The 24,946-nt window shown below is 52.5% G+C and overlaps 1 protein-coding gene across 1 annotated transcript; it reads right to left on the minus strand.

Annotated features, from left to right (window-relative positions):
• Positions 1–8: 8 nt before the first annotated feature.
• Positions 9–24,946, minus strand: MMP28 (matrix metallopeptidase 28). The gene is made up of 8 exons (XM_080826820.1): positions 24,567–24,946; positions 11,596–11,675; positions 11,190–11,377; positions 6,030–6,254; positions 3,772–4,017; positions 2,292–2,441; positions 1,821–1,988; positions 9–1,023 (listed from the first exon to the last, which is right to left on the minus strand). The coding sequence occupies exons 1-8, from the start codon at positions 24,675–24,677 to the stop codon at positions 629–631; spliced, it is 1,563 nt and encodes a 520-aa protein (XP_080682946.1). The 5' UTR covers positions 24,678–24,946; the 3' UTR covers positions 9–628.

Raw genomic sequence — 24,946 nt, forward strand, 5'->3', positions numbered from 1 at the left:
AGGCTGATGCCTGCTTTGGGGCCCACGAGCTGGGGGCTCCGCTTTATTTCAGCCACCACTCTCCCCCCAAAGTGGCACCCAGCAGGCCTGCATCAGTCTCCCTCTTGCTCTGGGTCCTGACCTCCCACTACCATCCCCAAGGCTTTCTGAGGTTGGAAATCCTTGTACCCAACCCACCCAAGGTTTCTGGAGGTGAGGCTTCTCATTTAAAAAGACACAATTCTCCAAAAACTGAGCCAGGAGGTCCTGAGAGGAAGGAGACAGTTTTGCAAAGTGGTTCCAACCTCTCCATCGAGTTCTGCACCCTCCCTGGCCGCCCAGTGCTGTTGCCTCCCGGACGGAAGTGTGCCTTTAGCAGAAGAAACAAAATCCCTAAAGCTTGGGGAGGAGAGTCCTTCAGGGGAAGGGCTGTGGGGTTGGAGACCCTTTCTGGCTTCTCCTTGGATTGATCCCACAAAGATCGATGTCTCAAGAGCACAAAGCCATTCTCCAGGGCACAAATGCTAACTTTCCTGCCTGGTCTTGTGCAGGGAGGCTCGGAGGCTTCCAAGACAGGTCCTTCTCCTGGGACAGAGGATACACGTTGGCCACAAGGGCACCAGCAATTCACTAAGGGGTGGGAGCATCTTCAGAAGAGGGCGCCCCCCGAATTGGCATGCCAGCAGCCCATCCAGGGCAGCTCTGCGGCCCAGCGGCCCGAGGTGGTCACCCGTAGTTTGGCCTGGTCAAGGCACCAGTAGCGGTCATCTCTGAAGAAGATGATTGAGCCGTCCGGCTGTGGCAGGGCACCGCTGACCTCCTCGGGGACACCACCCCAGTCCCGCAGGCCTCGGGGGTAGTAGGGTTCCACCTGCAGTCCGTCTCGGGCCAGCACGTAGTAGCGGGTACCCTTGAAGAGGACGAGTCGGCCCAGAGGAGGGAAGAAGAGGGCGGCGTCGGGGTGGCGGGGCAGGCCCCCTGCCCTGCACAGCTGTGGTGAACCCCACACTGGCTTAGAGCCCCGGAACCTCCAGCATCGGCTCCCTGTAGGGCATCGGGAGAGCCAGGGTGAGCTGGTGGCTGTCACCCTTTGGTCCTCCACTTCACCTCTGTCCCCCACAGACCTGTGTTCCCCCTCATGTTGGAACCCAACGTGGTCAGTACTTGTGATCATCAAAATGGATCCCACGGTACTAGTAATTTCGTTATACCCAGTTAAGGAGGGAGGGTGGTGGCCAACTTCCAGCAGGTGTCAGCAGAGGGCAGAGAGCGCTGCGGGGGCATCTCCCTGAATGGGCAGTGGACCACAGGGAAGGCCAGTCACCAGTGTTTCTGCCGATAGTTCTATGAGGGCAGGGATTTCTGTTTTGTTCACCACTGTGTCCCAACACCCCCAACTGTGTCTGATGCGTACAAGGCACTCAATATTTGTTGGATGAGTGAAACTATTTACCCAAATATACTGCACGCTCCTTGTGACATGTTTTAGTCCTCCTTCCCTAACACACTTGAGGGATTATTTTTCCCATTTGAGATAATTCAAGTCCAAGTGACAGGCCCAACCTCACACAGCCAGGATTCCAAGGAAGGAGGATTTTTCTGCTGGATTGCAGAGCTCGGGAGTGGTCCTCTGCTTTCCTTCTCTGCAGCTCTCCCACCCTCTCTCTCTGGGACAACCTCAACACCCATGCCCTGCAATCCATCACTGAAGGAACCTCCTGGTAGAGTTCCCTGGGGCCACAGGTTCAGAGTGGAATCGGGACTCCACCCCTCTTTTGACCTGGAAGAGAACACCTCCCTTCTCTAGGCCTCAATTTTCTCATCTGCCCCAAGGCTGGTACCTTTGAAGAAGTAGAAGTCTCCACTGTCCAATGATACGGCAGCAGCCTCAATGTGGGGGGGCAGCCCCGCCCACCTTTCCTGTAGTGGGCGTGGCTCTGAGACATTGCCATCCGCGGACACCTCCCAGAAGTGGCTTCCTTGAAAAATGTACAGTCGCTGTTGCCCGTCTGTCCGGAGACAAGAGAGTTGAGTGACCATCAGCCTCTCGCCTTCTTTCCAGGGAAGGTGCTTTCCTAGAACCAGCTTCCCAGACTCAGGAGAGAGGATATAGCGAGCACAGCTGGGGAAGGCATGCAGGAGGAAGCAAGTGTTTTGCTTGGCATTGGCTTGCTACCCCTGCAGAATGCTTGTGGCTTGGGATTTCTTGATTTTATTATTCTTAACCCCACCTCGTATTCCAGCTCTGGAGACCCCTGGAGATGTGGAGGAGGAAGGAAAAAGGCAGTGAGGCACAGGTGGGACCATCTTACCTACAGTGATGGCATCAAAGGAAGAGTGGCAATATTTAGGACCCTGGATTTCGGGGCGCCTTCCCTGTGGTCTGTGGGGGTCCCAGGCCTCAAAGTCAGTGAACAGTTTTCCTGGGAGCTGGATGGCCACGGAGCCCCCCTGGGGCTTCCCTTCATGGGGAAGGAGAGAAGAGGGAGAGAACACACACTGGTTGGGGCGTGTGTGGAGGGCTCAAGACCTCTCTTCTGATTCCTTCTATTATCTAGTTTGAGAGGCAGGGGGGTGGGGGGCCTAAAAGTTTCCTTGGTTATTATTAACCACAGCACTAAACTCAAAAGTCCTCTCTCCTACCGAACAGTGTGGGAAAGAGGCCTCTACTGAGCTAAAACTGGAGTGGCAGACCACCCAAGAGTCAGGCACTAAGAAGAGCAGAAGGTTCTCTTCCCTGAGTCCTGGGCAACACAGATGGCATGAGGGCAGAGTTCAGGGCCTGGGCTGCAACAGTTAGAGCAATCATAATTGCATCATTATACTTCACTTATGAGAGTGAGGCAGGGTCCAACAAGCTTGGAATTTGGCCCCAGGTCCTGCATCATGGTCAACAACCTTCTAGCTGTGTGACCTTAGACAAGTTACCTAGCCTCTCTGAGCCCGGTTTTCCCCATCTGTGGACAAAAAGATACTTCATGAGCGTGTTAAGTGCCCCGCAGATAGTATACACTCACGAAATAGCAGCTGTTCCGGAAGGTTTCTTAGGCCACAGAGAAGTTGGTACCCCTACTAGCGCAACAGCCCAGTGAGGTAAGCAGGGCCTCAATGATTATCCCCTTTCTCAGAAGGTAAAACTGAGAGCTCTCAGAGGGGAAATGCTTTGCCTAAGAGCAATTGCTTATCAGGAATCCCATGGTGACTTGAACCCAGGGCTCTGGGCCTGTCGATGCACTGGGCACTCTGGGCTCTGGCCCTGCCGACGCACTAGGCACTCTGAGCTGTGGCTGGCTGGGTGGCAGCCCTGGCCAGTTCATTTTGGAAGGGTACGGGGTAGGGGGGGGGTAACCTCGGCTGGGTCTACCTCCAGACAGAGGCCCAGGCTTGGAGGGAAGCGGGCACCAGCGTCAGCGAGGGGGAAGGCTGGGGGAGGGCAACAGGAGCAGGAACGTGGGCTGGGATGGGGGAAGAGGTGGGACCGGACACTGGGTCTGGGTGATGGGGCAGGGATGGGAGAGGAACTCCCGGGGCCGAGGCTGGGGTTGGGCAGGACTGGGGAACGGAGCGCCAGGCAGGGCGGTGCGCGGGACCTGATTGGGATGGAGAGGCCAGGCACGGGGGGCTTTCTCGGATGTGAGGGGAGCCCGCGGCTTCGGGATCGCGAGGGACCGGTGACGGGGAGGCCGGATTCCCGCGCTTGGGGCGGGGGGAGGGGGGGTCCTGCTCGCCGCGCGGGCGTGCGGGCCCCGGGGCTGGAACGGGGAACCGGCGGTGGACAGGGCGGGGGCTCACCATACAGGCCCTGCACTGCAAGCACATCGTCCCAGCTGAGCAGCGCGTCGCGGCCCAGCCTCTTGTAGTAGGGCGCCATGAGCGCGCGCGGTGCAGGCGAGTGCGGCAGGCCGAGCGTGTGGCCGATCTCGTGCGCCAGCACCACGAACAGGTTGCGCCCGCGGCGGCGGCTCAGAGACCAGCGCTCGTCGCGGTCGAAGTGCGCTTCGCCCCGGCGGGGCAGGAAGGCGTGCGCCAGGGCGCCCCCTGCAGGCGGCGCGGAGGGTCAGTGGGGGTGCCACCGCCCGCCACGCCCCCCACGTCCCCACCTTCCCGTGCCGAGCCCCAGGGGTGGGTGTGGTGGTTTTCAGCTGCACAATTTCCCTACTCATGACCTCTGGCAGAGGTTCAAGTGGGCAGCCCTGAACCGAGGACTAGGCTGTGGGGTGTGGACGCCTGGGAGACAGCGTGGTATACAGACCCCATGGGTTTCCATCCCTGTTTCCCTGTTCACTAGCTGTGTGACCTTGGGCCAGTCGCTCCCCCTCTGATCTGAAATGGGAATGATGATAATGAGCTGCTTCTTCCTCACGGGGTCGCTCTGGGGATTACAGAGGGGTGCGTCTCTATACGAGTAGGTAACATATAATATTTAGTGCCTAGTCCATGAGGAATGCTACACGGAAAGTATTTTCACAAAGATCTAGAATAGGTATAGAGGTTATCCCAGAGGTGGGCACGATGGGACCTTCTGAATGTTGGTAATGTCGATTCTTGATCTGGGTGCTGGGTATGTTTATGGGTATATATAGTCTTTAATAAAAAGCACATCTATTTTGTGTTCTTGCCTTCCTCTGCGGGGCCCCTCTGTGGGTCTCTACCTCCTCACTCTAGTAGGAGTGAGCAGAGGGAAGGAACAGGATCAGTGATGTTGGAGCTTGTGGCATGCCCCCGGGGGGGGGGGCTTATCAGCTACGCAATTCCAAGGCTCTCACATGTCACAATTCACTTTTTGCAGGGGCCGAGGTCAGCAAAGGGCAGGGTGATAATGGCCTAGAAGTCTGCCAAGGGCACTTCCAGCATTGCCTTCCTTCTTGGAGCCCAGGCCAAAGGGGATTGACCGCTGTTAAAGGAGAGTCGCCTGAGGTGAGGAGTCACCCGGCCATGTGAGTGTAGGAGGAATACATGCCTCCTGTTTTGAACATGCCTCGAGCTGCCCCAGCAATGTTAGTGCTTTCGGTTCACTCCTCACAATAATCCTGGGAGACAGATGGCGGGTTTCAGAGAGAGAACACCTAAGCTCAGAAAGACAAAGCACCTGCCCCAGATCGGAGAGCTTTCTCCCAGTCCGGTGCAGTCTTAGCCGCCAGACTCCAGCGGGGCACAGGCATGAACACTTCATGTAGATATCAGGGCTGAAGTGAGTTACATGCAGGAGCACATATGTGTTACGTGTGGATTCATGAAAAGCTTAGATTTCTGCCAGTCCTACCCCAGTCCCAGCAACAGGACCTGGACGTGGACTTTGCTGGGAGTGGGCCTGATGCAAAGCAGAGGAGCATGAGGGAGGTGAGGGCCCACATTCCCTGGCCATACAAGGGCTGGAGTTCCCACCAGGGTAAAGGAGCCCAATCAGGGCTCCTTTTCTCGTTAGGGTGTGGAGGGGCCAGTGGGGTGGGAGGGGCGATGCACAAGTAGCCTGCAGTCAGGTTCTGAAGGCCTGTGTTGGGCAGAATGGGAGGAGAGCAGGTTAAGTTGCTGCCATAAGCCTTTAGGTTGGGGACAAACAGGAGAACTGGCTGGGTTGTGGGAACGCAAAGTACTTCTGTGGTGGGTAAGGGATAGAACGCCTCTTACCCTGTGGCAGTGACTGTGGTAGTGGGTTTGGGGAGGGCAAAAGTTGGGTAGTGGTGGCCTCTAGATGTTTGTAGGGTTGGTGGTCATGAGAACATCCACTTTTGGAGAACAGGGGAGGCACAGGCCTATCTAGAAGCAGAGGATGGATGATGGGACCTCAAGCTTCTCCCAGAAAATACTCTGGAATTTGCAATGCACTCTCCATGCAGAACCTCATCTTGCCATCCCTGTAGTCACGTGCCACATAATTGGGCAGAAATCATTGCTCCCATTCTATAGGGGAGGAGACTGAGGGTTCTTTGAAGGGGGATCCAGCTTGACCAAGGCTGAACGGAGAGCAAAGGTCCCATTGCCCTCCCCAGACTGCCTCTCCCAGTTGGGTTCCCCTCCTGCCATGGGAGAGAGAGGCTCTGTGTCAGCACCTGGGCCATCAAAGGCATTGCCCAGCCCGTCGTTGTGGTCCCCTTGGAAGAAGGTGAGGCGGATGTCAGCGGGGACTGTGGCTGGAGCCTCCCAGAACTGCAGGGCTGAGACGTTGCTCCACAGTTGAAAGGCGGCACGCACCGCTCCGCGAACTGCCGGTTCTGGGAGGTGCTGTGGCCAGTTCACCAGGCGGTAGGAGAGGAGCTGCTTGTACCACTTGCTGCCTGCCAGCCGGAGAGGCCATGTCAGTCATACCTACCTTCTGAGCCCGGGGCGGGTCCCCAGGGACCCATATGAGACGGCGATTGGCTCTCCTCCAGGGAGTCCTGGATTTGAAGGGGAAAGACACAGCCCTTGTCCTGGGAAGAGCCCATCTGGCTGGGGAGACACTGCTCTTGAGCTGACAGGACTACCCTGGTCCCAGAGAGTCCCCAGTCTAGTGGCTTGGCCTGGGGAGGTCCCTAGGGGAGATGTGACCTCTGCCCAGGAAAAGCCCCCAACCTAAGGACTCTCTGGTCCGGGTTGTCTTCCTCACAGCCTCGGCTGAACCTGAAAACCATTCTGCATGTCTAGGTGGCAGCAAATCCCTACCCCTGGCTGTTGTGTCAGGGAGTGGAGAAGAGATGGGGCCAACAGGGCCACAGCTGTGACCCCCTTCACCCCTTCCTCCTCTCTACCCCTCACACCCGCCTGCCCCTCCTGTTCCAGTGCCGCAGGCCTGCTGCCAACCAGCTACCAAGACCTGTTTATTAGAGGTCTTTCCCTGACCCCTAGCCCTCCCCCTCACTTCCTCAGGGATTCTGGAGAGCTCCAAGGTGTAAACAAATCAGAACACAGGGTGTGTTTTGTCACTCACGGAGACTGGAGAGAAATTTTTCCATCTCCACTTAGTTATGAGCTTCTATGCCTTTGCCCAGAACTGCAGTTCCTCCCTTGGACCTAAGACGCTGGCCTCTTGCCCAAGCCTCATGTCTACTGAGTCCCCCTGCAGCCCACAGCACACCCAGGACCAGGGTGCTTAGAAAGTCCAGATCCCGAGTTTTTCACGGGCTATTTCTGAGCCTTGCAAAGCTCAGGGGCTGAGACTGTGACCCCAGCTGAAAGACTCACAGCTCAGAGCCAGGCCTCATGGGCCCGGGGGGTGCAAAGCTATCATGTAATTTTGGGGGTCTCAGTTTCCCAACTGGATCACAATTCCTGAGGTATGGGTGACAAGTAGGCAGGCCAGGCCAGTGGGCACAGCCCTCTCTCTCCTTGGAGGAAAAATCGAAGGTTCAGACCACCTGCCCTTCTGCCTCCGGGAAGTCCTTGCCTAAACCAGGGAGGAGGGCTGAAGTCATGGAAGGCTGGCCCCCTCCTTCTCCAACCTTTCTGCTCTGTTGTGGGGAAGTTGAGACCAGGGGAAGGGACCTGCCCAGGGTCACAGAGTGAGTGAGTAGCCGAGCTAGGCCCTGAGCTCAGGCCCCGACATCTGACCTAGTGAGCTTTCTACTACACCACACAGGTAAGCAGACACATTTGTTAAGACTCAAGACTTATAAATTTGCCTGAACATGGCTCCTGTGGGTCAAAGCAGGGGCTCTGCTTGAGCTGAAATTCTCCAGATGGGAGGGAGGGTGTAAAGAGCCGAGGACCTGAGTCCCCTCTCCCTCCCCTATCCCCCGTGGAGGTGGGGGAGGGGAATGTCTTTTCTCCCACCCTGAGCCAAGCTCCATTCAAGGCAATGCTGCCTTCCCAGGCCTGTTTGGCCTGGCAGTCATCCAACCCCTCCCAGCCAGTGACCAACCCTCAGGGAGGGAAGAGGGAAGGATTCTTAGGAAGGGAGGGAGACAAGGAAGGCGGAGGGAAGGCCTGGGATCCAGAGGTGACTCAGAGGGCTCTGGACTGGCTGCAGCTGGGCACTTCCACAACCTGCTGGGGCTGACTGACTCCAAGACCCTCCCCGCCCACCTTCAAGCCCCCAGAAGTGTGAGAAAGCTCCTTCTGCCTCTTTGCCTCAGAGGGGGGCTTCACTCGCCGGGGCAAAAAAGGGAGAGGGTGGGCAGTTCTCTCACTCTAGCTAGGTAAGTTGACAGCTTGCAGGATAAAAGTCCTCTGTGAACATGTGTGTGTGCATGCATGCGTGTCTCTGGAGGAGGACAGGGAGGGCATATAGGTACGTGACTGAGAGAAAATGGATAATTTTCCTTGGGAGGGGTTGTTGGTATGCCTGCCAAAAAGGAAGACCCCCCCCTTCACCCACCACCTACCCCCACCAGCAGCCTGAGGCCTCTCTCTGTCCTCTTCCTGAGGTAGGTCCTTACAGAGCAGGCTGGCCACCTGGGGCCCCATCCTGGACTCTGGCCCAGGTGAGGCTGGATTCTGCAATGACCCTAGGCCACAAAAGCACCTGGCAGTGCACCCCCCCACGCCCTTGCCCCAAAATCCAAAAGGGAAGAGGGAAGGAAAAGGACATGGGGAGGAGTGGAGACCTAGACACCTTGCTTTGGGGAGGACTCTGGAGTCCTGACTCCCAAAAGGCAATGGATACTGTGGAAAGAAGGCTTGTTGGAATCCCAGCACTTCTACTCGCGAGCTTACATAGCAAATTATGGAATCTCTCCAAACCTTGGTTTCCTTATTTGCCAAGTGTGGTTGGTAAGACTTACTTGTGGTGAAAACGAGAAGGCAAATGAACTAGCGGCATACAGCTGCCAGGCACATGGTGGGTGCTGGGTAAATGCCTCCTCCTGTCTCCTTTTCCACCCCGGGACCCCCCACGCACCCCAGCTCCACGGGGGACTGAGGGGGATTGAAAATCTCCCCTGCAGGCACACCTGGAATGAGACTGCCAGACTGAGCAAATAAAAACATGGAACACCTGGTTAAATTTGAGTATCAGATAAATAATGTTTTTGTATAAAAGTGAGCACAAAGCAATGATTTGCTGTTCATCTGACACCAGATTTACCTGGATGTCTTGTATTTTATCCAGCAACCCTACTCTGGAACCCGACGTTGTCAGGAGAGCATTCGCCCACAGAGTAGACAGTCACTGGCCTAGAAATCCACATCATTTTTACGGCACCCACCCGTGTTCTGGGTTTTCTCACATGTGGCATCTCACTCAGGCCTCCCAGGGACGAGAAGGCTTGGCCACACTCTGGCTCTGTGGCCCTGGGGAAATTTCCTCAGCTCTTTTTTAGTTTTTTAGTTTGCCTCTCTGTAAAATGAGGATAATGATGGTCCTTAACTCCTAGAGTTGTTATGGGATTACGTGACTTAACCCATTTAGAGCCGCACTTGGCATATCATAGACGCTCAGGAAGGGTCAACTGTTACTAATACATTCTCCAAAGGAAGGCGTAGGAAGTGTTCAGTGCCTGCCAAGCATACAGCTCCTTTCTAGGGAAGGTCTTCTCACTCGGGGTAAGAGAAGTCAAGCTGCTGTGGTTCAGGTTATGAACAAGAGGGGAAAGTCTCCATCTAACCTGAGCCACTGCTGTCTGGACTAGGGGCCAGGCTGGTTGGGCCAGGCTACCAAAGATGCCTTTGCTGGAATCTCTGTTCCAAATGGATGCTCCAAATTGAACAGGGCCAAATGGGTTCCATCAGTGACTCCCTGGAGAAGGCAGGAGAAGATGCTGCCAGAAGGAAGGATCTAGGATGCTCAGGCTGTGCTCGATGCCCCCGGGAGGCAGCATCCCAACTCTCTGGGAGACCACCTGTAGCTGGGAAATGCCACTGCCAAGACTGTGTCTGGGGCCGCCCCACCTTCCACTGCCAGCCTCTTCCCCTTGCTGATCAGGGGCCATTTCTACGTTGCAACCAGAAAGGGCCTATGTCTTAGATGAGGAAATGGAGCATGACACACTGCTGAGCCCAGAGCCCCAGCTCCCGGAATGCTGTCCCAGCTCATGCTAGGACTCTCTTCTACCTCTGTGGTCGGTCCAGAAACACGGTGGGATGCAGAACATGTGGACACCAAGGACTTCTCGACCCCAGCGTCCAGACCCCATCGCTGCCATCCTCCAAGAGCTGAGGGGAACGGCCCACAGCTTCCTTCTGGATCAGCGAAGAAATAAAAACGACCTATGAACCTTGTGTTCTGTTCACAAGGGATATTGTTGGTGCAAGCAGCTAAGGCAATTTAAGAGGCAATGGCCCAAAGTGCTCGTAGTAACCTTGATTATAGATGAAAACCTGACTCGGCAGCCCCATCTTGTTAGAAATCCTAAAAACTGCAGAAATCAGGTCAGAGAAAATTAGACTTAGTCCAAAGAAGATGTTAAAATTACACACAGGAAAACTTGTTGGTGATGAAGAATTGAGAGAAGAATCAGAACTTCATAAATCTTAGGTCCATTACATTTGATCCTAGAAGACTGGATCTGGACAAAGGGGAGGAAGAGGAGGTGAAGGAAAGATAAAACCAAAACTACAAAAGGAGAATCACAACGGCAGAAACCACGATGTATAAAATGAGCAGCGATGAAATGTCTGGGATAGGCAAATCCGCAGAAATAGAAAGCAGATGGGTGGTTGTCAGGGGCTGGGGGAGGGGGGAAGAGGAGGGGGATGGGGGAGGGAGAGGGGGAGAGGGACGGGAGTGACCGCTAGAGAACATGGGGTTTCTTTTGGAGGTGATGAACGTGTTCTAGAATTAGATTACGGTAATGGTTGCACAATTCTGCAAATATACTAAAAACCACTGAGTTGTACACTTCCGATGGGTATATTTTATGGCATGTGAATTCTATTCCAATGCTGTAGACAAAATAAAACTGACTGGTAAATCACATCTTTGTTGAATCACTCTTATGAAAAAAGAATAAATCCCGATGAGAACAACTTTGGGAAAACACAAGGCAAAATGCTGGCAACAGTTCAGCAGCATAACCAACTGATGGAGGAATGAAGGGGGCTCGATGGGGCTTGCCCTGGAAAACATCAGCATAATGAAAATTCATCCATGTCTGTAAAATTCTGATTTAAATGTCTGTGTTCCCAAACATGGCCCTCCGCTTGACCGGTCCTGTTCACCCACTGCTCTCCCCTCTCCTGTCCTAGGGAAGAGGATACGGACAAAGCCCAGTCCCAGGCTGGGCTGGTTTTTCCTCTGGCCGTGGGACTTCTGGGTGTCAGGAATCCCAGCTTAGCTAGATTTCAACAGGGCTCACCTTGCTTTGCAAAGCGTTTCTTACGCCTCATTTTGGCCCGGCGTCCAGCGAACAGGGCACTAACCCTCTCGGTCCAGGCCGCCTGACTGTCTGTGTCTGCCACCCCACAGCGGGGCCGCATCATCTGGCGCAGGGTGGCAGGGTCTAGCGTGCCGCTGATGGGCAGCTGAGATACCCACTGGAACTTCCTGTCGGGAGGAATTGAGATAAAGGAACACAGCGGGAGGGTGGGGGGTGGGGGGTGAGAGCAAGGAGCTTCCCAGGAGACAGCAGGAGGCTGGCGGCAGGGGGGAGGGGAGGGAGCAATGGAGTGTGACCCTTGGACACAGGTGGGAGGCCAGCCTTCCAGGAGGAGGGAAGCGGTGACCCAAGCTTTGCCCTCTGGCACCCCTAAATCCCCATGTACCTGATGGCATTGCTGAATCTTGCCGCGGTGAGGTCTTTGGGGACCTGCTCATTGAGATATCCGTACTTCTCCAGGAATGCCTGGGGGTGAGAGGAGTGTCAGCTTTCTCCCCTCCCTTGTGTGTGGCATCCTCTCCCCTCCCTTGGTCTCCCAGTGTTGGTGGCACATGGATCAGGCCCAGTCCCAATGAGGTCTATGAGCTATAGGAGGAGTCCTGGGACCAAAGCCAGAAGGACACAGACTCCGTTCCAGGCCACCACTGACTAGCTTGATGATCTTGGGCAAGTCACTCAATGTGTCCAAACTTTAGCTTCCTTAATTCTCAAACTGACTGAGCTGTCCCTCCCCAGAGTATTTCAAGGCATGATCAGGGATCTGGAGAGGCAGGCTGGACAAGCAGAGTTGGGGGCTCTGGAATCACGTTGGCCTGGGTTTAAATCCCAGTTAGCAAAGCTATTTCTCTAACCCGCAGGTTTCTTAACTGTAAAAAGGGCTTAGAAACAGTATATAACATACAGGTTTTTTTGATGAGGCTTGATCACAATAGTGAGTGCAAGGCACTTAACCCAGCGCCTGTCACTCGGGAGGGGCTCCAGACGGAGCAGTTTTTTTTTTTTAAATTTATTTATTGGACAGAGATAACAAGTAGGCAGAGAGGCAGGCAGAGACAGAGGAGGAAGCAGGCTCCCTGCGGAGCAGAGAGCCCGATGAGGGGCTCGATCCCAGGACCCTGGGATCATGACCTGAGCCTAAGGCAGAGGCTTTAACCCACTGAGCCACCCAGGCACCCCAGACGGAGCAGTTTTATAAGTATAAATGTGCACTCAGCTCTGCTCCTGAAACATCTCAACCGTCCAGGGGGGTGCCCTGTATTGATTAGAAGGTGGGCCGGTCACCTGCAGGCTCTGCCATGCCTGGCTTGGGAATTAATTAATTTTCTCTCTATTCTGGCTTCTTCCTAAGCAATTCACCTCCCCCCCAAATGCAGACACATGTAAGGCCCTATGAACAACAGATGCACTTGCCCTCAACTCTATGGTTTGTATAAAAACTTGTCTCCTGGGGCTCCTGGGTGGCTCAGTGGGTTATAACCTCTGCCTTCGGCTCGGGTCGTGATCCCTGGGTCCTGGAATCGAGCCCCACACTGGGCTCTCTGCTCAGCAGGGAGCCTGCTTCCTCTTCTCTCTCTCTCTCTCTCTCTCTGCCTGCCTCTCTGCCTACCTGTGATCTTTGTCTGTCAAATAAATAAATAAAATCTTAAAAAACAAAACAAAACAAAAAAAACTCTTCTCCTTAGAAAAGTTGTTTATGGGGGGGGGGCACTTGGGTGACTCAGTTGGTTAGGTGTCTGCATTCATCTCAGGCCATGATCTCAGAGTCCTGGGATTGAGCCCTGTGTCAGGTTCCCTCTAAGCTGGGAGTCTGCTTATTCCTGTCCTTCTGACCCTCTGCCCCGCTTGTGCTTGCTCTCTCTCTCTGTCTGTCTCAGATTAAAAAAAAAAAAAAAAAAAAAAAAAACTGTTGAGGGGCACCTGAATGGCTCAGTGGCTTGAGCCTCTGCCTTTGGCTCAGGTCATGATCTCAGGGTCCTGGGATTGAGCCCCATGTCGGGCTCCCTGCTCAGCAGGGAGCGTGCTTCCCCCCCCCCCCCCGCCTACTTGTGATCTCTCTCTCTCTCTGTCAAATAAATAAATAAAATCTTAAAAAAAAAAAAGGTGTTGGGACACCTGGGTGGCTCAGGTGGTTAAGCATCTGCATTTGACTCAGGTCATGATCCCAGGGTCCTGGGATAGGGTCCTGCACCAGGATCCTTGCTTAGTGCAGAGCTGCTTCTCCCTTTGCCTGCCTTTCCCTCTGCTTGGGCTCTCACACTGACAAATAAATATTTATTTAATATAAATATAATATATAATAAATAAATAAGTAAATAAAATAAAATCTTGAAAAAAATAGTGTTAAGGCAGTTTTGGGGGACAGCTGGCTCAGTTGGAGGAGCATGTGGCTCTTGATCTCAGGGTTGTGAGTTCGAGCTGCACATTGGGGGGTAGAGATTACTTAAAAATAAACAAATCTTTAAAAAAAAAGAAAAGTAATTTTTTAACTAGAAACTTGCAACTTCCTCTTTTCAGTCACTCATTTGTGAATTTATACAATGTACGATGTACACCTTCAGGTACGATGACTAACAAGCCTTGTGGATAGAGACAGACGGTAGAAATACGGACCACAAGCAAAGGAGGCAGTTCGGGTGCTATAAAGAAAATAAATTGGGTGATGTGATTGAGAATAATTTAAAGAGAACCTTTCCATCAGGGAGGTCAGGGAAGGACCTGTGAAAAGCTGATATTTGATGTGAGTCGTGAAGAATGAGAAGCGGCTGGCTTGCAGCGAGGTGGGAAAGGCTGTTGCAGGCGGAGAAGCATCAGACGCAGAGCCCTGAGCTAGGAACCAGGGAACGGAGGAAGGCTAGAGCACAGTGAATGTGAAGAAGCGGAACATGTGATGAAGCTGCAGGGAGAGAGGCAGAACTGCCACCCATGGTAGGGAATGGGAGCCTTCGTTTAGTCCTGATCAGGTGGCTTAACTGTGAGGACTGACAGAAAGAGAGGAATCCGGGATGGCTTATGTTTGCCTTGGAGGGTGAAGCTAAAGACCATGTAAGGAAACCAGAGGAGGGGCAGAAGGGGGTGGATAAAAATAAGATATACACTCTGATGTCAAGTGGCATTAGTTGTATGATCCCGGAGCTCAAGGGAGAAGCCAGAACCTTCCATCATGTGGATGATGTGATGGCAGTGGACCCAGAAGCGACCCCCCCCCCCCCCGAGGAAGTTAGTGTGCCTAGAGAACATCTCATGGCCCAAATGCCTTTTCGCCCCGCCTGCCCTTACACACCTAGAAGCTGCTCTCTCCGCAACCGCGTGTGTGGAGGCCATTGGTGAGAAGTGTGGGACTCATCATCCTTACCTCCCACCAGCCCTGCCCTTCGGGGAAACAATGCGCTTGGCTCCCTGCTTGCCCCTGTCCCTGAGAAAGCCTCATCGATGGATGAAAAGAAATGTCACCTCGGCTGTTGAATTCTTATACAGACACAAATCGTCTCTCCATGGTTAGCCCTCCTGGCTGTGTTACCTATGGGGAAATAATTTTCTGTCTTCCTTGTTCTCTTACTCACTTTTCTTTGCTGCGTTTCTTGAATTGGCTCCAATCACGGCTGCTGCCTTAAGGAGAAGGCGCAAATTGAGAACAAAACCAGATACGAAGAACCAGGATGGGCAAGCTCCTAAGCCTTTGCAAATATCCAGCTTGGGCTTTGTGAATTTCATTACATCCGCCCTCAGCGACCTCCACACCCTCTTCTCAATAAAGCCACTTTCCACAAGGAACCCTCGTTCCAGACAATGGAACACTTCCCAAGTCCATTTCGTTATTTTTCTACACTAATTTATTTGTATGTCAGTACTATTTTCTTTTTCTCCCTTTCCAAATTTGCACTATTTGGGGAGGCATAATGCATTAAAGGAGTTCTAGTGGCTTAATCTGGAAAACCATTTATTGCCCAAAATAGTGTGGCATCATGGAATAGCCACCGGGCTTAGAATCAAGAATCTGTTCCCAACCCTCACTCTGGGTGGCCAGGGACAAATTACTTAGCATCTCCGAGACTTCTGTTTCTTCACCCACAATGTGAAAACAAGAATAAACCCACCGGATTCTCCGAAGGATTTTAATTTATTTTATTTTTAAAGATTTTACTTATTTGTTTGTCAGAGAACAAGCAGAGGGAGCAGCAGGCAGAGGGAGAAGCAGGATCCCTGCTAAGCATGGAACCTGATGCAGGACTCAATCCCAAGACCCTGGGATCATGAACTGAGCCAAAGGCAGAGCCACCCAGACGTCCCAATTCTCAGGAGGATTAATTAAAGCAATGCCTATCTAACATACTTAGTAAATATTCCATAAACTGTTGACCTAGTTAATTTACCTTAGTAGAAAAATTAAGACTTTCGGAATACAATCCGTCTGTAAGATGGGAACTGCTCAGAACCAGGCGGTTCTGTTCTCAGAACCACAGTTCTGTTCTCAACTCAGCTCTACCTTAGACTTGCCCCACCCCAGCCAAGTGCCTGATTCTCTTCTTGCCTCCTCCCCTTCCCTTGGTGAGGATGGGTAGAGTGGCTTTCTAAAGGAAGTCAGGAAATCAGTGTCCCCTTTGAAGCTGATTTGCTGAGTGACTTGGGAGAGACCGGGTCACAGGCTAACAGGCTGGCACTCCCTGTGCTCCTCCCCCCAAACCCACCCATCCCTTATCAGAAAGTTGGCTCTGATTCTGGAACTATGAAGCCTTGGACAGAGCAGAAGGGAGGGGATATTGACTAGCGGCGTCTCCTGTTTCCTGGCTGGGCTGCCGTGCCTGGTACTTTGGCAGGCAAGGTGGACTGGAGGGCAGGATGAGGGTGGAGGCTTTTTTGAGGGGTCTATCAGAGGGGAAGTCCTGGGCGCCTCTTCCTGACTGGTCTCTGGCACCCTGTGGGTTGCAAGGCAGAGCTGAATTCCCAGGAGGCAGTGTGAGAGTGTGAGCACGAGACCAGGCCAAGAATGAGAAAAATGAATTTTAAGAATTTGACATTTCTATTTCCATAAAAGCACTTAAATATATTTTTTTAAGATTTTATTTATGCATTTGAGGGGCGCCTGGGTGGCTCAGTCATTAAGCATCTGACTTCGGCTCAGGTCATGATCCTGGGGTCCTGGGATTGAGCCCCGTGTTGGGCTCCCTGCTCAGCGGGGAGCTTGCTTCTCCCTCTCCCACTCCTGCTTGTGTTCCCTCTCTCGCTGTGTCTCTCTCTGTCAAATAAATAAAATCTTTTTAAAAAATATTTTATTTATTTATTTGTCAGAGAGAGAGAGAGAGAGAGAGCACACAAGTAAAGGGAACAGCAGGCAGAGGGAGAAGCAGATTCCCTGCTGAGCAAGGAGCCCAATGGCGGGACTCCTCAATCCCAGGACCCTGGGATCACGACCTGCGCTGAAGGCAGATGCTTAACTACTGAGCCACGCAGGTGTCCCATAAATCTTTTTTTTTTTTTAATTTTATTTATTTATTTGTCAGAGAGAGTGAGCACAGGCAGACAGAGAGGCAGGCAGAGGCAGAGGGAGAAGCAGGCTCCCCGCTGAGCAAGGAGCCCGATGCGGGACTCGATCCCAGGACCCTGGGATCATGACCTGAGCCGAAGGCAGCCGCTTAACCAACTGAGCCACCCAGGCGTCCCATGTCCCATAAATCTTAAAGAAAAAAAAAAAAGATTTTATTTACTCACTTGAGAGTGAGAGAGAGCACAAGGTGGAGGGGAGTTAGGGGCAGAGGGAGAGGGACAAGTGAGTCCCCGATGAGCAGGGAGTCTGATGCAGGATTCCATCCCAGGACCACGCGATCATGACCTGAGCTGAAGGCAGACCCTTAACCGACTGGACCAGCCTGGTGCCCCTCAGTCGAGTATTACAATAGCAATTATCAGAACTTAAGGATTCTCTTTCACTTATATTATTTTTTAATAGGAACATTCATATTTTTAATATAAACATTTTAAAATTACGTGTAGAAAGGGGGCCCTTCATATCCTCAGGGCTGCGTGCTCTAAAGTTCTGTTGGGTGAAGGCCGAGCCCCATCGCGGGCTGAGGGGGAGGCACGGTCGAGACACGCTCTGCTCCTGCAGCTGTCCCTAACCCTCTCTGTAAGCCCATCTGCCAAGCCTCCGTTTTCCCCTGCAAATGTGACAGAAATGGCCTGTCTGCATGCGAGAAAGAGCAGGGGTGTGGGGGCAGGTGACAGCATGGTGAAGGGGTCCCAGAAAGAGACACAGGACGAGGAGGGGGAGCTCCCGTTCTCATTCCAGCTCGACCACTATTGCCTTGGAGGGTCATTTCCCTTCCAGGCTGGAGCTTCCCTAGGGCTTGGCTTATATTCTCTTAGGGACCCCTGAGCTCTCCCTGGGGTCACCCCCGTCCCTCTGCACGGAGGCTGTATCCTGGCTGCTCCCCTCTGCCTCGCAGTTCCAAGCACAGGCTTTTCTCTTTGCCCCATTCTCCACCCATCCTCTCTCCCGGGGAGCCTAAGGCTTAAGCTGAGTGGAGAGGAAGCTGCAGGACCGGGCCCTTCTGTGATTCACCCTACTCGGGCCTAAAAGCTTGTGACAACCTGCCTCAGCCACTTGGTCAGGGCTGGGGCTACTTCCCTGGGGAGTCGCCTCTGAAAAGTCCTGGGAGTGGCTGTGGTGTCTGAGTAAAATGAAAACGGTTCTTCCTGAGACCCAGGAAGCTGAGTGGAATCAGAACCCTTGAGGTTCTGGTCCCCTCTCTGTCCTGACTTGCCATGGGAGGGTACGCAGAGCCCAGCCCACTCAGTGCCTAAGGGATGGGGAAATTTCTGGCCATTGTAGCAATGAGGTGTAGCAAAATAAATTGAGGCCCAAGAACTCTGAGTCACTGGCCTGCAGGGCAAGAGCCCTGGGCTGTGTCTTGAGTTTTATTCCTGTGCTACTAAGAAGTGTCTGTCCTTAGGCAAGTTCTGTGCCTCTCTGGGCTTCTGTTTATTTCTTTACTTTCTTTCTTCTTTTTTTTTTTTTAATATTTTATTTATTTGAGAGAGTGAGTGAGCATAAGTGAGGGGAGGGTCAAAGAGAGAAGGAGAAGCAGACTCCCCATTGAGCAGGGAGCCCGATGACACGGGGCTCCATCCCAGGCCTTGAGATCATGATCTGAGCTGAAAGCAGATGCTTAACCAGCTGAGCCACTCAGGCGCACCTGAGCCTCCATTTCTTCTTCCATAAAATGAGAAGGTTGGATTAGAGCTAAAATATACTCCAGCTTCATCTATTATCATAGCCTTGCTTCTGCAACTGATTAGCTGTGTGAGCTATGGCAAAGTTGCTTAAGCTCTCTGTGCCCCGAAGTGTGACATACAGATAAGAATGCTTTAGCTTTCTCACAGGAGTGTCGTGAAAATCCAGTAAGAAGACAAGATGCTCTGGGAAAGCTTTATGACATCTGTCCCATTAAAAACGTTGTTTTCCCGCTATAGTCACAGAGCTTTGCTGCTGGAAAGGAAGCTTGTTAGGTAAGTCTAGGAAGGGCAGGTCTCAGTCTTATGTCTGCAGATTGGCTGTGACACCCTTCATATCAAAGAACTGCAGGAGCAAAACCGAGAGAGGAAACCTCCAGCAGACTCCCCGATGAGCCGAGCATGGGGGCCGACATGGGGCTCGATCTCACCACCCTGAGATCATGACCTGAACTGAAATCAAGAGTTGGATGCATATCCTCCTGAGACACCCAGGCGCCCTGAGACCAAGAATTTTTAAATTGCAAAGTGGCAAGATCGTGCGGAAATCATGTTGCTCTATCTATGGCTTATTCCATCTCATATTACATTTCATTATGATTTTAGTCTTTTCATAGTGACTCTACGTGACTGTCTTTGTCATTCAATACGTCTTGAACGCTATTAGCCAAGTCAAGATGCAAGGGACGATAGCTGGTGTTCTGCCTTGGCGTGTTCTATATACAAAAATATTTTTCTGGTAATCAGGAACATGGCGAGTCCTTGACTAGTATAGAGCTTTTAAGAGTTGTACACCTTTGGGGTGCCTGGGTGGCTCAGTGGGTTAAAGCCTCTGTCTTCAGCTCAGGTCGTGATTCCAGGGTCCTGATTCCAGGGTCCTGGGATTAAGCCCCGCATGGGGCTCTCTGCTCAGCAGGGAGCCTGCTTCCCACCCACCTGCCTGCCTCTCTGCCTACCTGTGATCTCTGTCTGTCAAATAAATAAATAAAATCTTAAAAAAAAAAAAGAGTTCTACACCTTTGACCTTCACAATCACCTTGCATGAACACAGGCAGGACAGGCGTTGCTAATCCCACGTTAAAGATGAGGAAAGTAAGTCTCAGGGGAGAAAGCAGCGTCTTGCTAAAGGCTCTCAGGGGAGCAACAGAACCAGTCCTTGAGTTCATATCCTCTGATGCTTATCCCAGGACGTCTTATTGCACATTCAAACAAGTTACTCAGAGGATTTACAACTGGAGGCACAGGGGCCAGACGGCTCTCTCTACTGGAGAGACAATGCTCAAATGAGAAAAAGGTTAAACTGGGGATGTTTCTAGCAGAATTCCTTCTGTCTTCTCTGTAAGCAGGTGCAGGGCCAGAGCAGAGAAAGAAGCTGCTTCGGTGGTGGGCTCTGGCTTTCAGTAGAGGCTGGGATCACATCTCCCATCACACCCCAAACAGGGCATCTGACAAGCCACAGGTATGCAATGGGGCTCAAGCCGGTTCCTTTTTCTCTCTGGCTCCTGGGTTCTATTGAAGATCTAGGGGCAGTGGGACCAGCTGGGACCCTTCCCTTTTAATTGAGAGCAAATGCCTCCCTTTCTCTCTGTCTGACTCCCTTTATCTTCTCCTCCTTTCTCTTGTTCCCAGTCTCATATTCACAAAGTTCTGTGTGGGTGTAGCCTGGATAACCTCTTATCCCCGCTCCTTTCATTTTTTGTCCTTAAGGAAGTTGGAAAAGATTAGCTGGCCAGTCTCCATCCAGACTGCTCTTGTACTTTTTTCTCATGCCAGTAATCGTACTTTGCGGACCCATGGTCCTCACTACACTTGAAGGGCTACATTTAGGGCACAAAATCATGCCCTAAAGGCTGGATTTAGGGAGAGTTTTCCACCCATCACCCCACTGTGGTCATGCTTCCCCACCCAGCTTTTGCCAGATCCCTTGGCTTTCCAACTGGTCTGACAACTACTTTTCCACCAGCTCGCGGTCCTCTGGGACCCTCCAGAGCCTCTTCTGCACTTCTATGCGCCCTGCACCCATGAGTCACTCCTCCACTCAGCTCTTGGGAACAGCTTCCACACCCGGGCTTCTGGGTTTCTGACTCACAAAAAGTCAAATGAATGGCTCTGGGTGTGAGAAACAGACACTGCATCTGGGGGTGGTTACTCCACAGAAGCTGCAGTGTTTCCCTGGAGAGACGAACTAGCCAGCTCCTTGCTGTGCCGGCGTACTGGGAGGAGCTGTGCAGATCTGCGTAGACCACTGAATGGAAGGTAGGTCCTGACATACCCCCTGGTGTTTAAAGAGGGTCCAGGGGAAACACAGTAGGTAGCTCCCCAGGGACAGTCTGTGTCACCCAAGTACAGAATAGGGCCTGATTGCGAATGGGAGGGGGGCCAAGGTGATGAGGTCATCGTTAACTCTCAATCTTGCAACTCAGCAGTGGAGGCCCTTCCTCCCCACAAGTGTCGTGAGCAGCCCTAGTTTTCCCAAGTGGGCAACAATGAACTCGTTCATAATGCAGCTTTGTAAGTGATCTGTCTCCTCCCAGGCAAAGCCCACTTTGGAAAACCCTCAACTTTATTGTTTTGTATGCATACAAGGGACACACACTGGCAGGCACACAGGGCACAGGAAACAGGCACACAGGGCACACAGAGACCTGGGAACACAGACACATACAGACAGAAGACACAGACACGCAGGCAGATGAAACATACACACGCACACACAGGTGCTGGCATACAAACATACCAAAGCCAAAGAATGTTAGCGCAAAGAGAGTCACTGAAGAAGCTTGACTCTCTTACTTTACGGAGGAGAAAACTGTCGCCTGCAGGAGGGCACTAGCTTAAGATCACACAGCTGGTTTTTATGATGCCTTTCCTTCTTTGTCCTGAACTCTGCACTTGGCCCACCAGCTCAGCAGGAGTGCTATGCTTTGTTTGGGGTCTAGCTCTCTGCAGCCCAGTCAGGGAATTAGACCCGAGCAAAGAGCCGGGGTGATCACGGGGCTTACTTTGTGTGGTTTCCTTCTGTGGATGGTTGTACTTCCCCAAATGACCACAATAATACCTCCCATTCCCATGTTCTTCTTACAGTGACTTCAGCGTCCCTGCCACCAGCTGTGGGGTCTATGTTCCCTCCCCTTGACCTTGAGTGTGTGACTTGCTCCAGTCGTGGGGAACAGCAGAAGGGATGCTATGAACTTCGTCAACTCAGTCATGAAGTCATGCTTGTCCTCGCTCTCACTCTCTCTCTCTGTTTTGGACCACTCATCCTGGAGACCCAACCACCATGTCTGGGCCCAAACTAGCCCACCTGGAGAACCTAGGTGGGTAGGCCCCCAGGAAAGAACGGTGGCCCCCAGCTGACAGCCAGAGAGGTGAGTAAAGAGCCTTGCGATGACTCCATCCCCCAACTTTGTAGAGCAGAGACAAGCTGCCCTCAAGCGTCCTGTTTGAAATTCTGATCCACAGTATCTATGAACATAATACATGTTTGTTTTACTTCACTAAGTTTTGGGGTAATTTATAATGTTGTCATAGTAACTGCAACACCATCTCTTAGGAATGATAGCTCTGTGCTGCCTGTTGTCCAATGCTGAAAATAGTTGCCTTACATATTTTGTCCTGTGTTATTGTTCTTGGAGTGCTAGTCACTGAACCAGTACTTCATTTTATTTATTTTTTTTTTTTTACAGATTTTTATATATTTATTTGAGACAGATAGCGAGTGAGCATGAGTGGGGAAAGGGGCAGAGGGACAAGCAGACTCCCCACTGAGGGGGGCTTGATCCCAAGATCCTGAGATCATGACCTGAGCTGAAGTCAGATGCTTAACCGACTGAGCCACCCAGGTGCCCCAACCAAGCCAGGACTTTAGTCTGAAGCTCTGTTTTCTAAAATAATGATAAAGATAATAACAATAACAAGAATATTGGGTGCTTCCTTTTGACTGTTTGCTATGTACTAGGCACTGTGCTAAGCATTTTACGTACGTTATCTCAATGAAACCACACAGCAGTCTTATGAAATAGGCATTGTTAACCTCCATCGTACAGAGAAGAAACCCAAGGTTCAGAGAGATTAAATGATTCACTGATGGTTTGCACACACATCTGTCTGACACCAAAACTCATGCAACTGACCATTTACAGAAGCACGTATAGACACACTAACACCCCCGAATTGCATATATATACATATATATGTACATGCATAGGCATATAGAGACACATACACATTTCAAGTTTATATTTCTTGTTCTCAGAGCTAAAAATCCCCATCCCCCAATTATGTTAAAAAGATTGCAAGAGACTCAATCTGCTTAGTATTATGCTTCCCAAGCACACCCCAATATAAAATTCTCTCCATCTGGGGCCACCACAGGCATGGGCGGCAGAGAGATTGTCTCTGTTCTCTTGCCAAGGATTGCCTGGGACCCGGACTTGGGGGGGAGGTGGGGCGGTACTCTTAATAGGACTTGGCTTGGTAGAAGGAAGACTTCTCCTGGGGCCATGAGGACTGTGCACTTGATGTTGTAAGATTCTAAATTCAGTCAAACAGAGTGACTCCCAAGTGTGTGAAAGCAGAGAGTGCAAAACAAGAGACCATGCTTGGAAGCGGGGGAGGTGGCCCCCATTGTTGAAACAGGGTCATTTCCAAATATTCCAGAACAGTGATAGGAGCTGGCTGCTGGAAGGAAGAGCCATTCCGTAAGGGCTTCTTCATTCTGGAGGTTTCTTAGATTCAACACGCCAACTTCTAGGGAATGGGAATGGAGGGTACTGAGAAGTTCTGGACTGGCAGTTTTATTTATTTTTTTAAGATTTTATTTATTTATTTGACAGAGAGAGAGAGACATCAAGAGGGGGAATACAAGCAGGGGGAGTGGGAGAGAGAGAAGCAGGTCTCCCGCTGAGCAGGGAGCCAGATGCGGGGCTCCATCCCAGGACCCTGGGATCACGACCTGACCCAAAGGCAGATGCTTAACAATTGAGCCACCCAGGCGCCCCTGGACGGGCAGTTTTAGAGCAAGAATGAGACACTTAGGGAGCAAGAGTCTTAGAGCAGAGCTCTGGGCTCAGGAATTTAGAATTCCTTAAAATAGTGGAGACCCTAGGGCACCTGGGTGGCTCAGTGGGTTAAAGCCTCTGCCTTCAGCTCAGGTCATGATCCCAGGGTCCTGGGATTGAGCCCCGTAAGGGGCTCTCTGCTCAGCAGGGAGCCTGCTTCCCCCCCCCCCCGGCCTGCCTCTCTGCTACTTGTGATCTCTGTCTCTCTGTCAAATAAATAAATAAAATCTTAAAAAAAAAAATAGTGGAGACCCCAGGCCTGATCTTGAGAATAGATAACAACACAGAGATGCTTCTTTGGGGGAAGAAAGAAGTGATACTCATGTATTACAATCACCTTTATCTGGAAAATAGATACCCCAAGTGGATCCCCGTCCCTGCCTCCAAAGAGCTCCCCCTGCGAAACCCACAACAAGCAGATGAGTCCCGAGCAGGACAATGAAATGAGAAGTGTTTAAGTTTTACCACCACCTCCCTGCCCCCTTTCTCAAGTTCAGTCCTGAAGCACTGTTCCAAAGCTTCTTAGAAGGAGTTCTTGGGACTCTAATACTCTTACCCATTTTACAGGTTAAGAAACTAGTGCCGAGCTTCGATACCGCCTAGCTCAAGCTGGGCAGTGGCAGCCCCAGCCCAGTGCCGTCTCCTGTGTCCCGGCCAGTCAGCGGTATCCTCTCCACCTCACCCATCTAGGGGGCTCCGCAGCCTCGGGGAAGGCTCGGGGCATCCGATGAATGAACTGCCAAGTCTCCGCAGCCTAGGCGGTGAGGGACAGTAGACTGCGCCAAAAAGGGGTGCAGGGGCTGTCTCTCTCTCAGCCGTTGCCCGCCTGTCCCATCTTGTCGCTCTCTCCCCCACCCCCCGCCCCATCGGGGAAAATCAATGCAGATCCCGGCGCCTGTGTGGTCCCAGTTCTGGCACGGGGGAGAACGCTCCCTAGGCTCTTTGTGTGCGGACCGGGAGAAGGTAACGCAGATTGCCGTCTCAGAGGAGACAGCTTGGTGGCCCCGCTGCAAAGTTCTGGAGGGTCTCTAGCACGCGGCCCCCTCTCCGCCCGGTACGCATCCTTTACCTCCGCCTCCCTGCGCAGCTCCTGGCCTCCGCGCTCGGAGAGCTGGGCGTCCAGGCCGCCCCACAGCAGTAGCGGCAGGGCGCGCAGCAGGAGGCCGGCACGCGCCGCCATCTCGCCGCGGCTCCTGCCGCCGGGGGCGGGCGCGTGGGGAGCCCCCCTGCGCGCGAGGCTGCTCGAGGCGGTCAGCGGCGCCCGGGACCCCCAGGGTGCTCTGGCTCTGCGCCGCCCCTCCCGGCGGAGCGGGAAGGCCCAGGGAGGGTGGGGGAGGCTCGCGGGTGCTCGGGCTCCAAGCGCAGGGGCCGCCCCTCTGGGAGCTTCGCCGGGAGCCAGCCCGAAGCAGTGCAGCCTCGGCAGTGCCTGCCTGCGGATCGCCGGCCCCG

This window comes from Martes martes (genome assembly GCF_963455335.1).
Source record: "Martes martes genome assembly, chromosome: 16".
NCBI classification, from domain to species: domain Eukaryota; kingdom Metazoa; phylum Chordata; class Mammalia; order Carnivora; family Mustelidae; genus Martes; species Martes martes.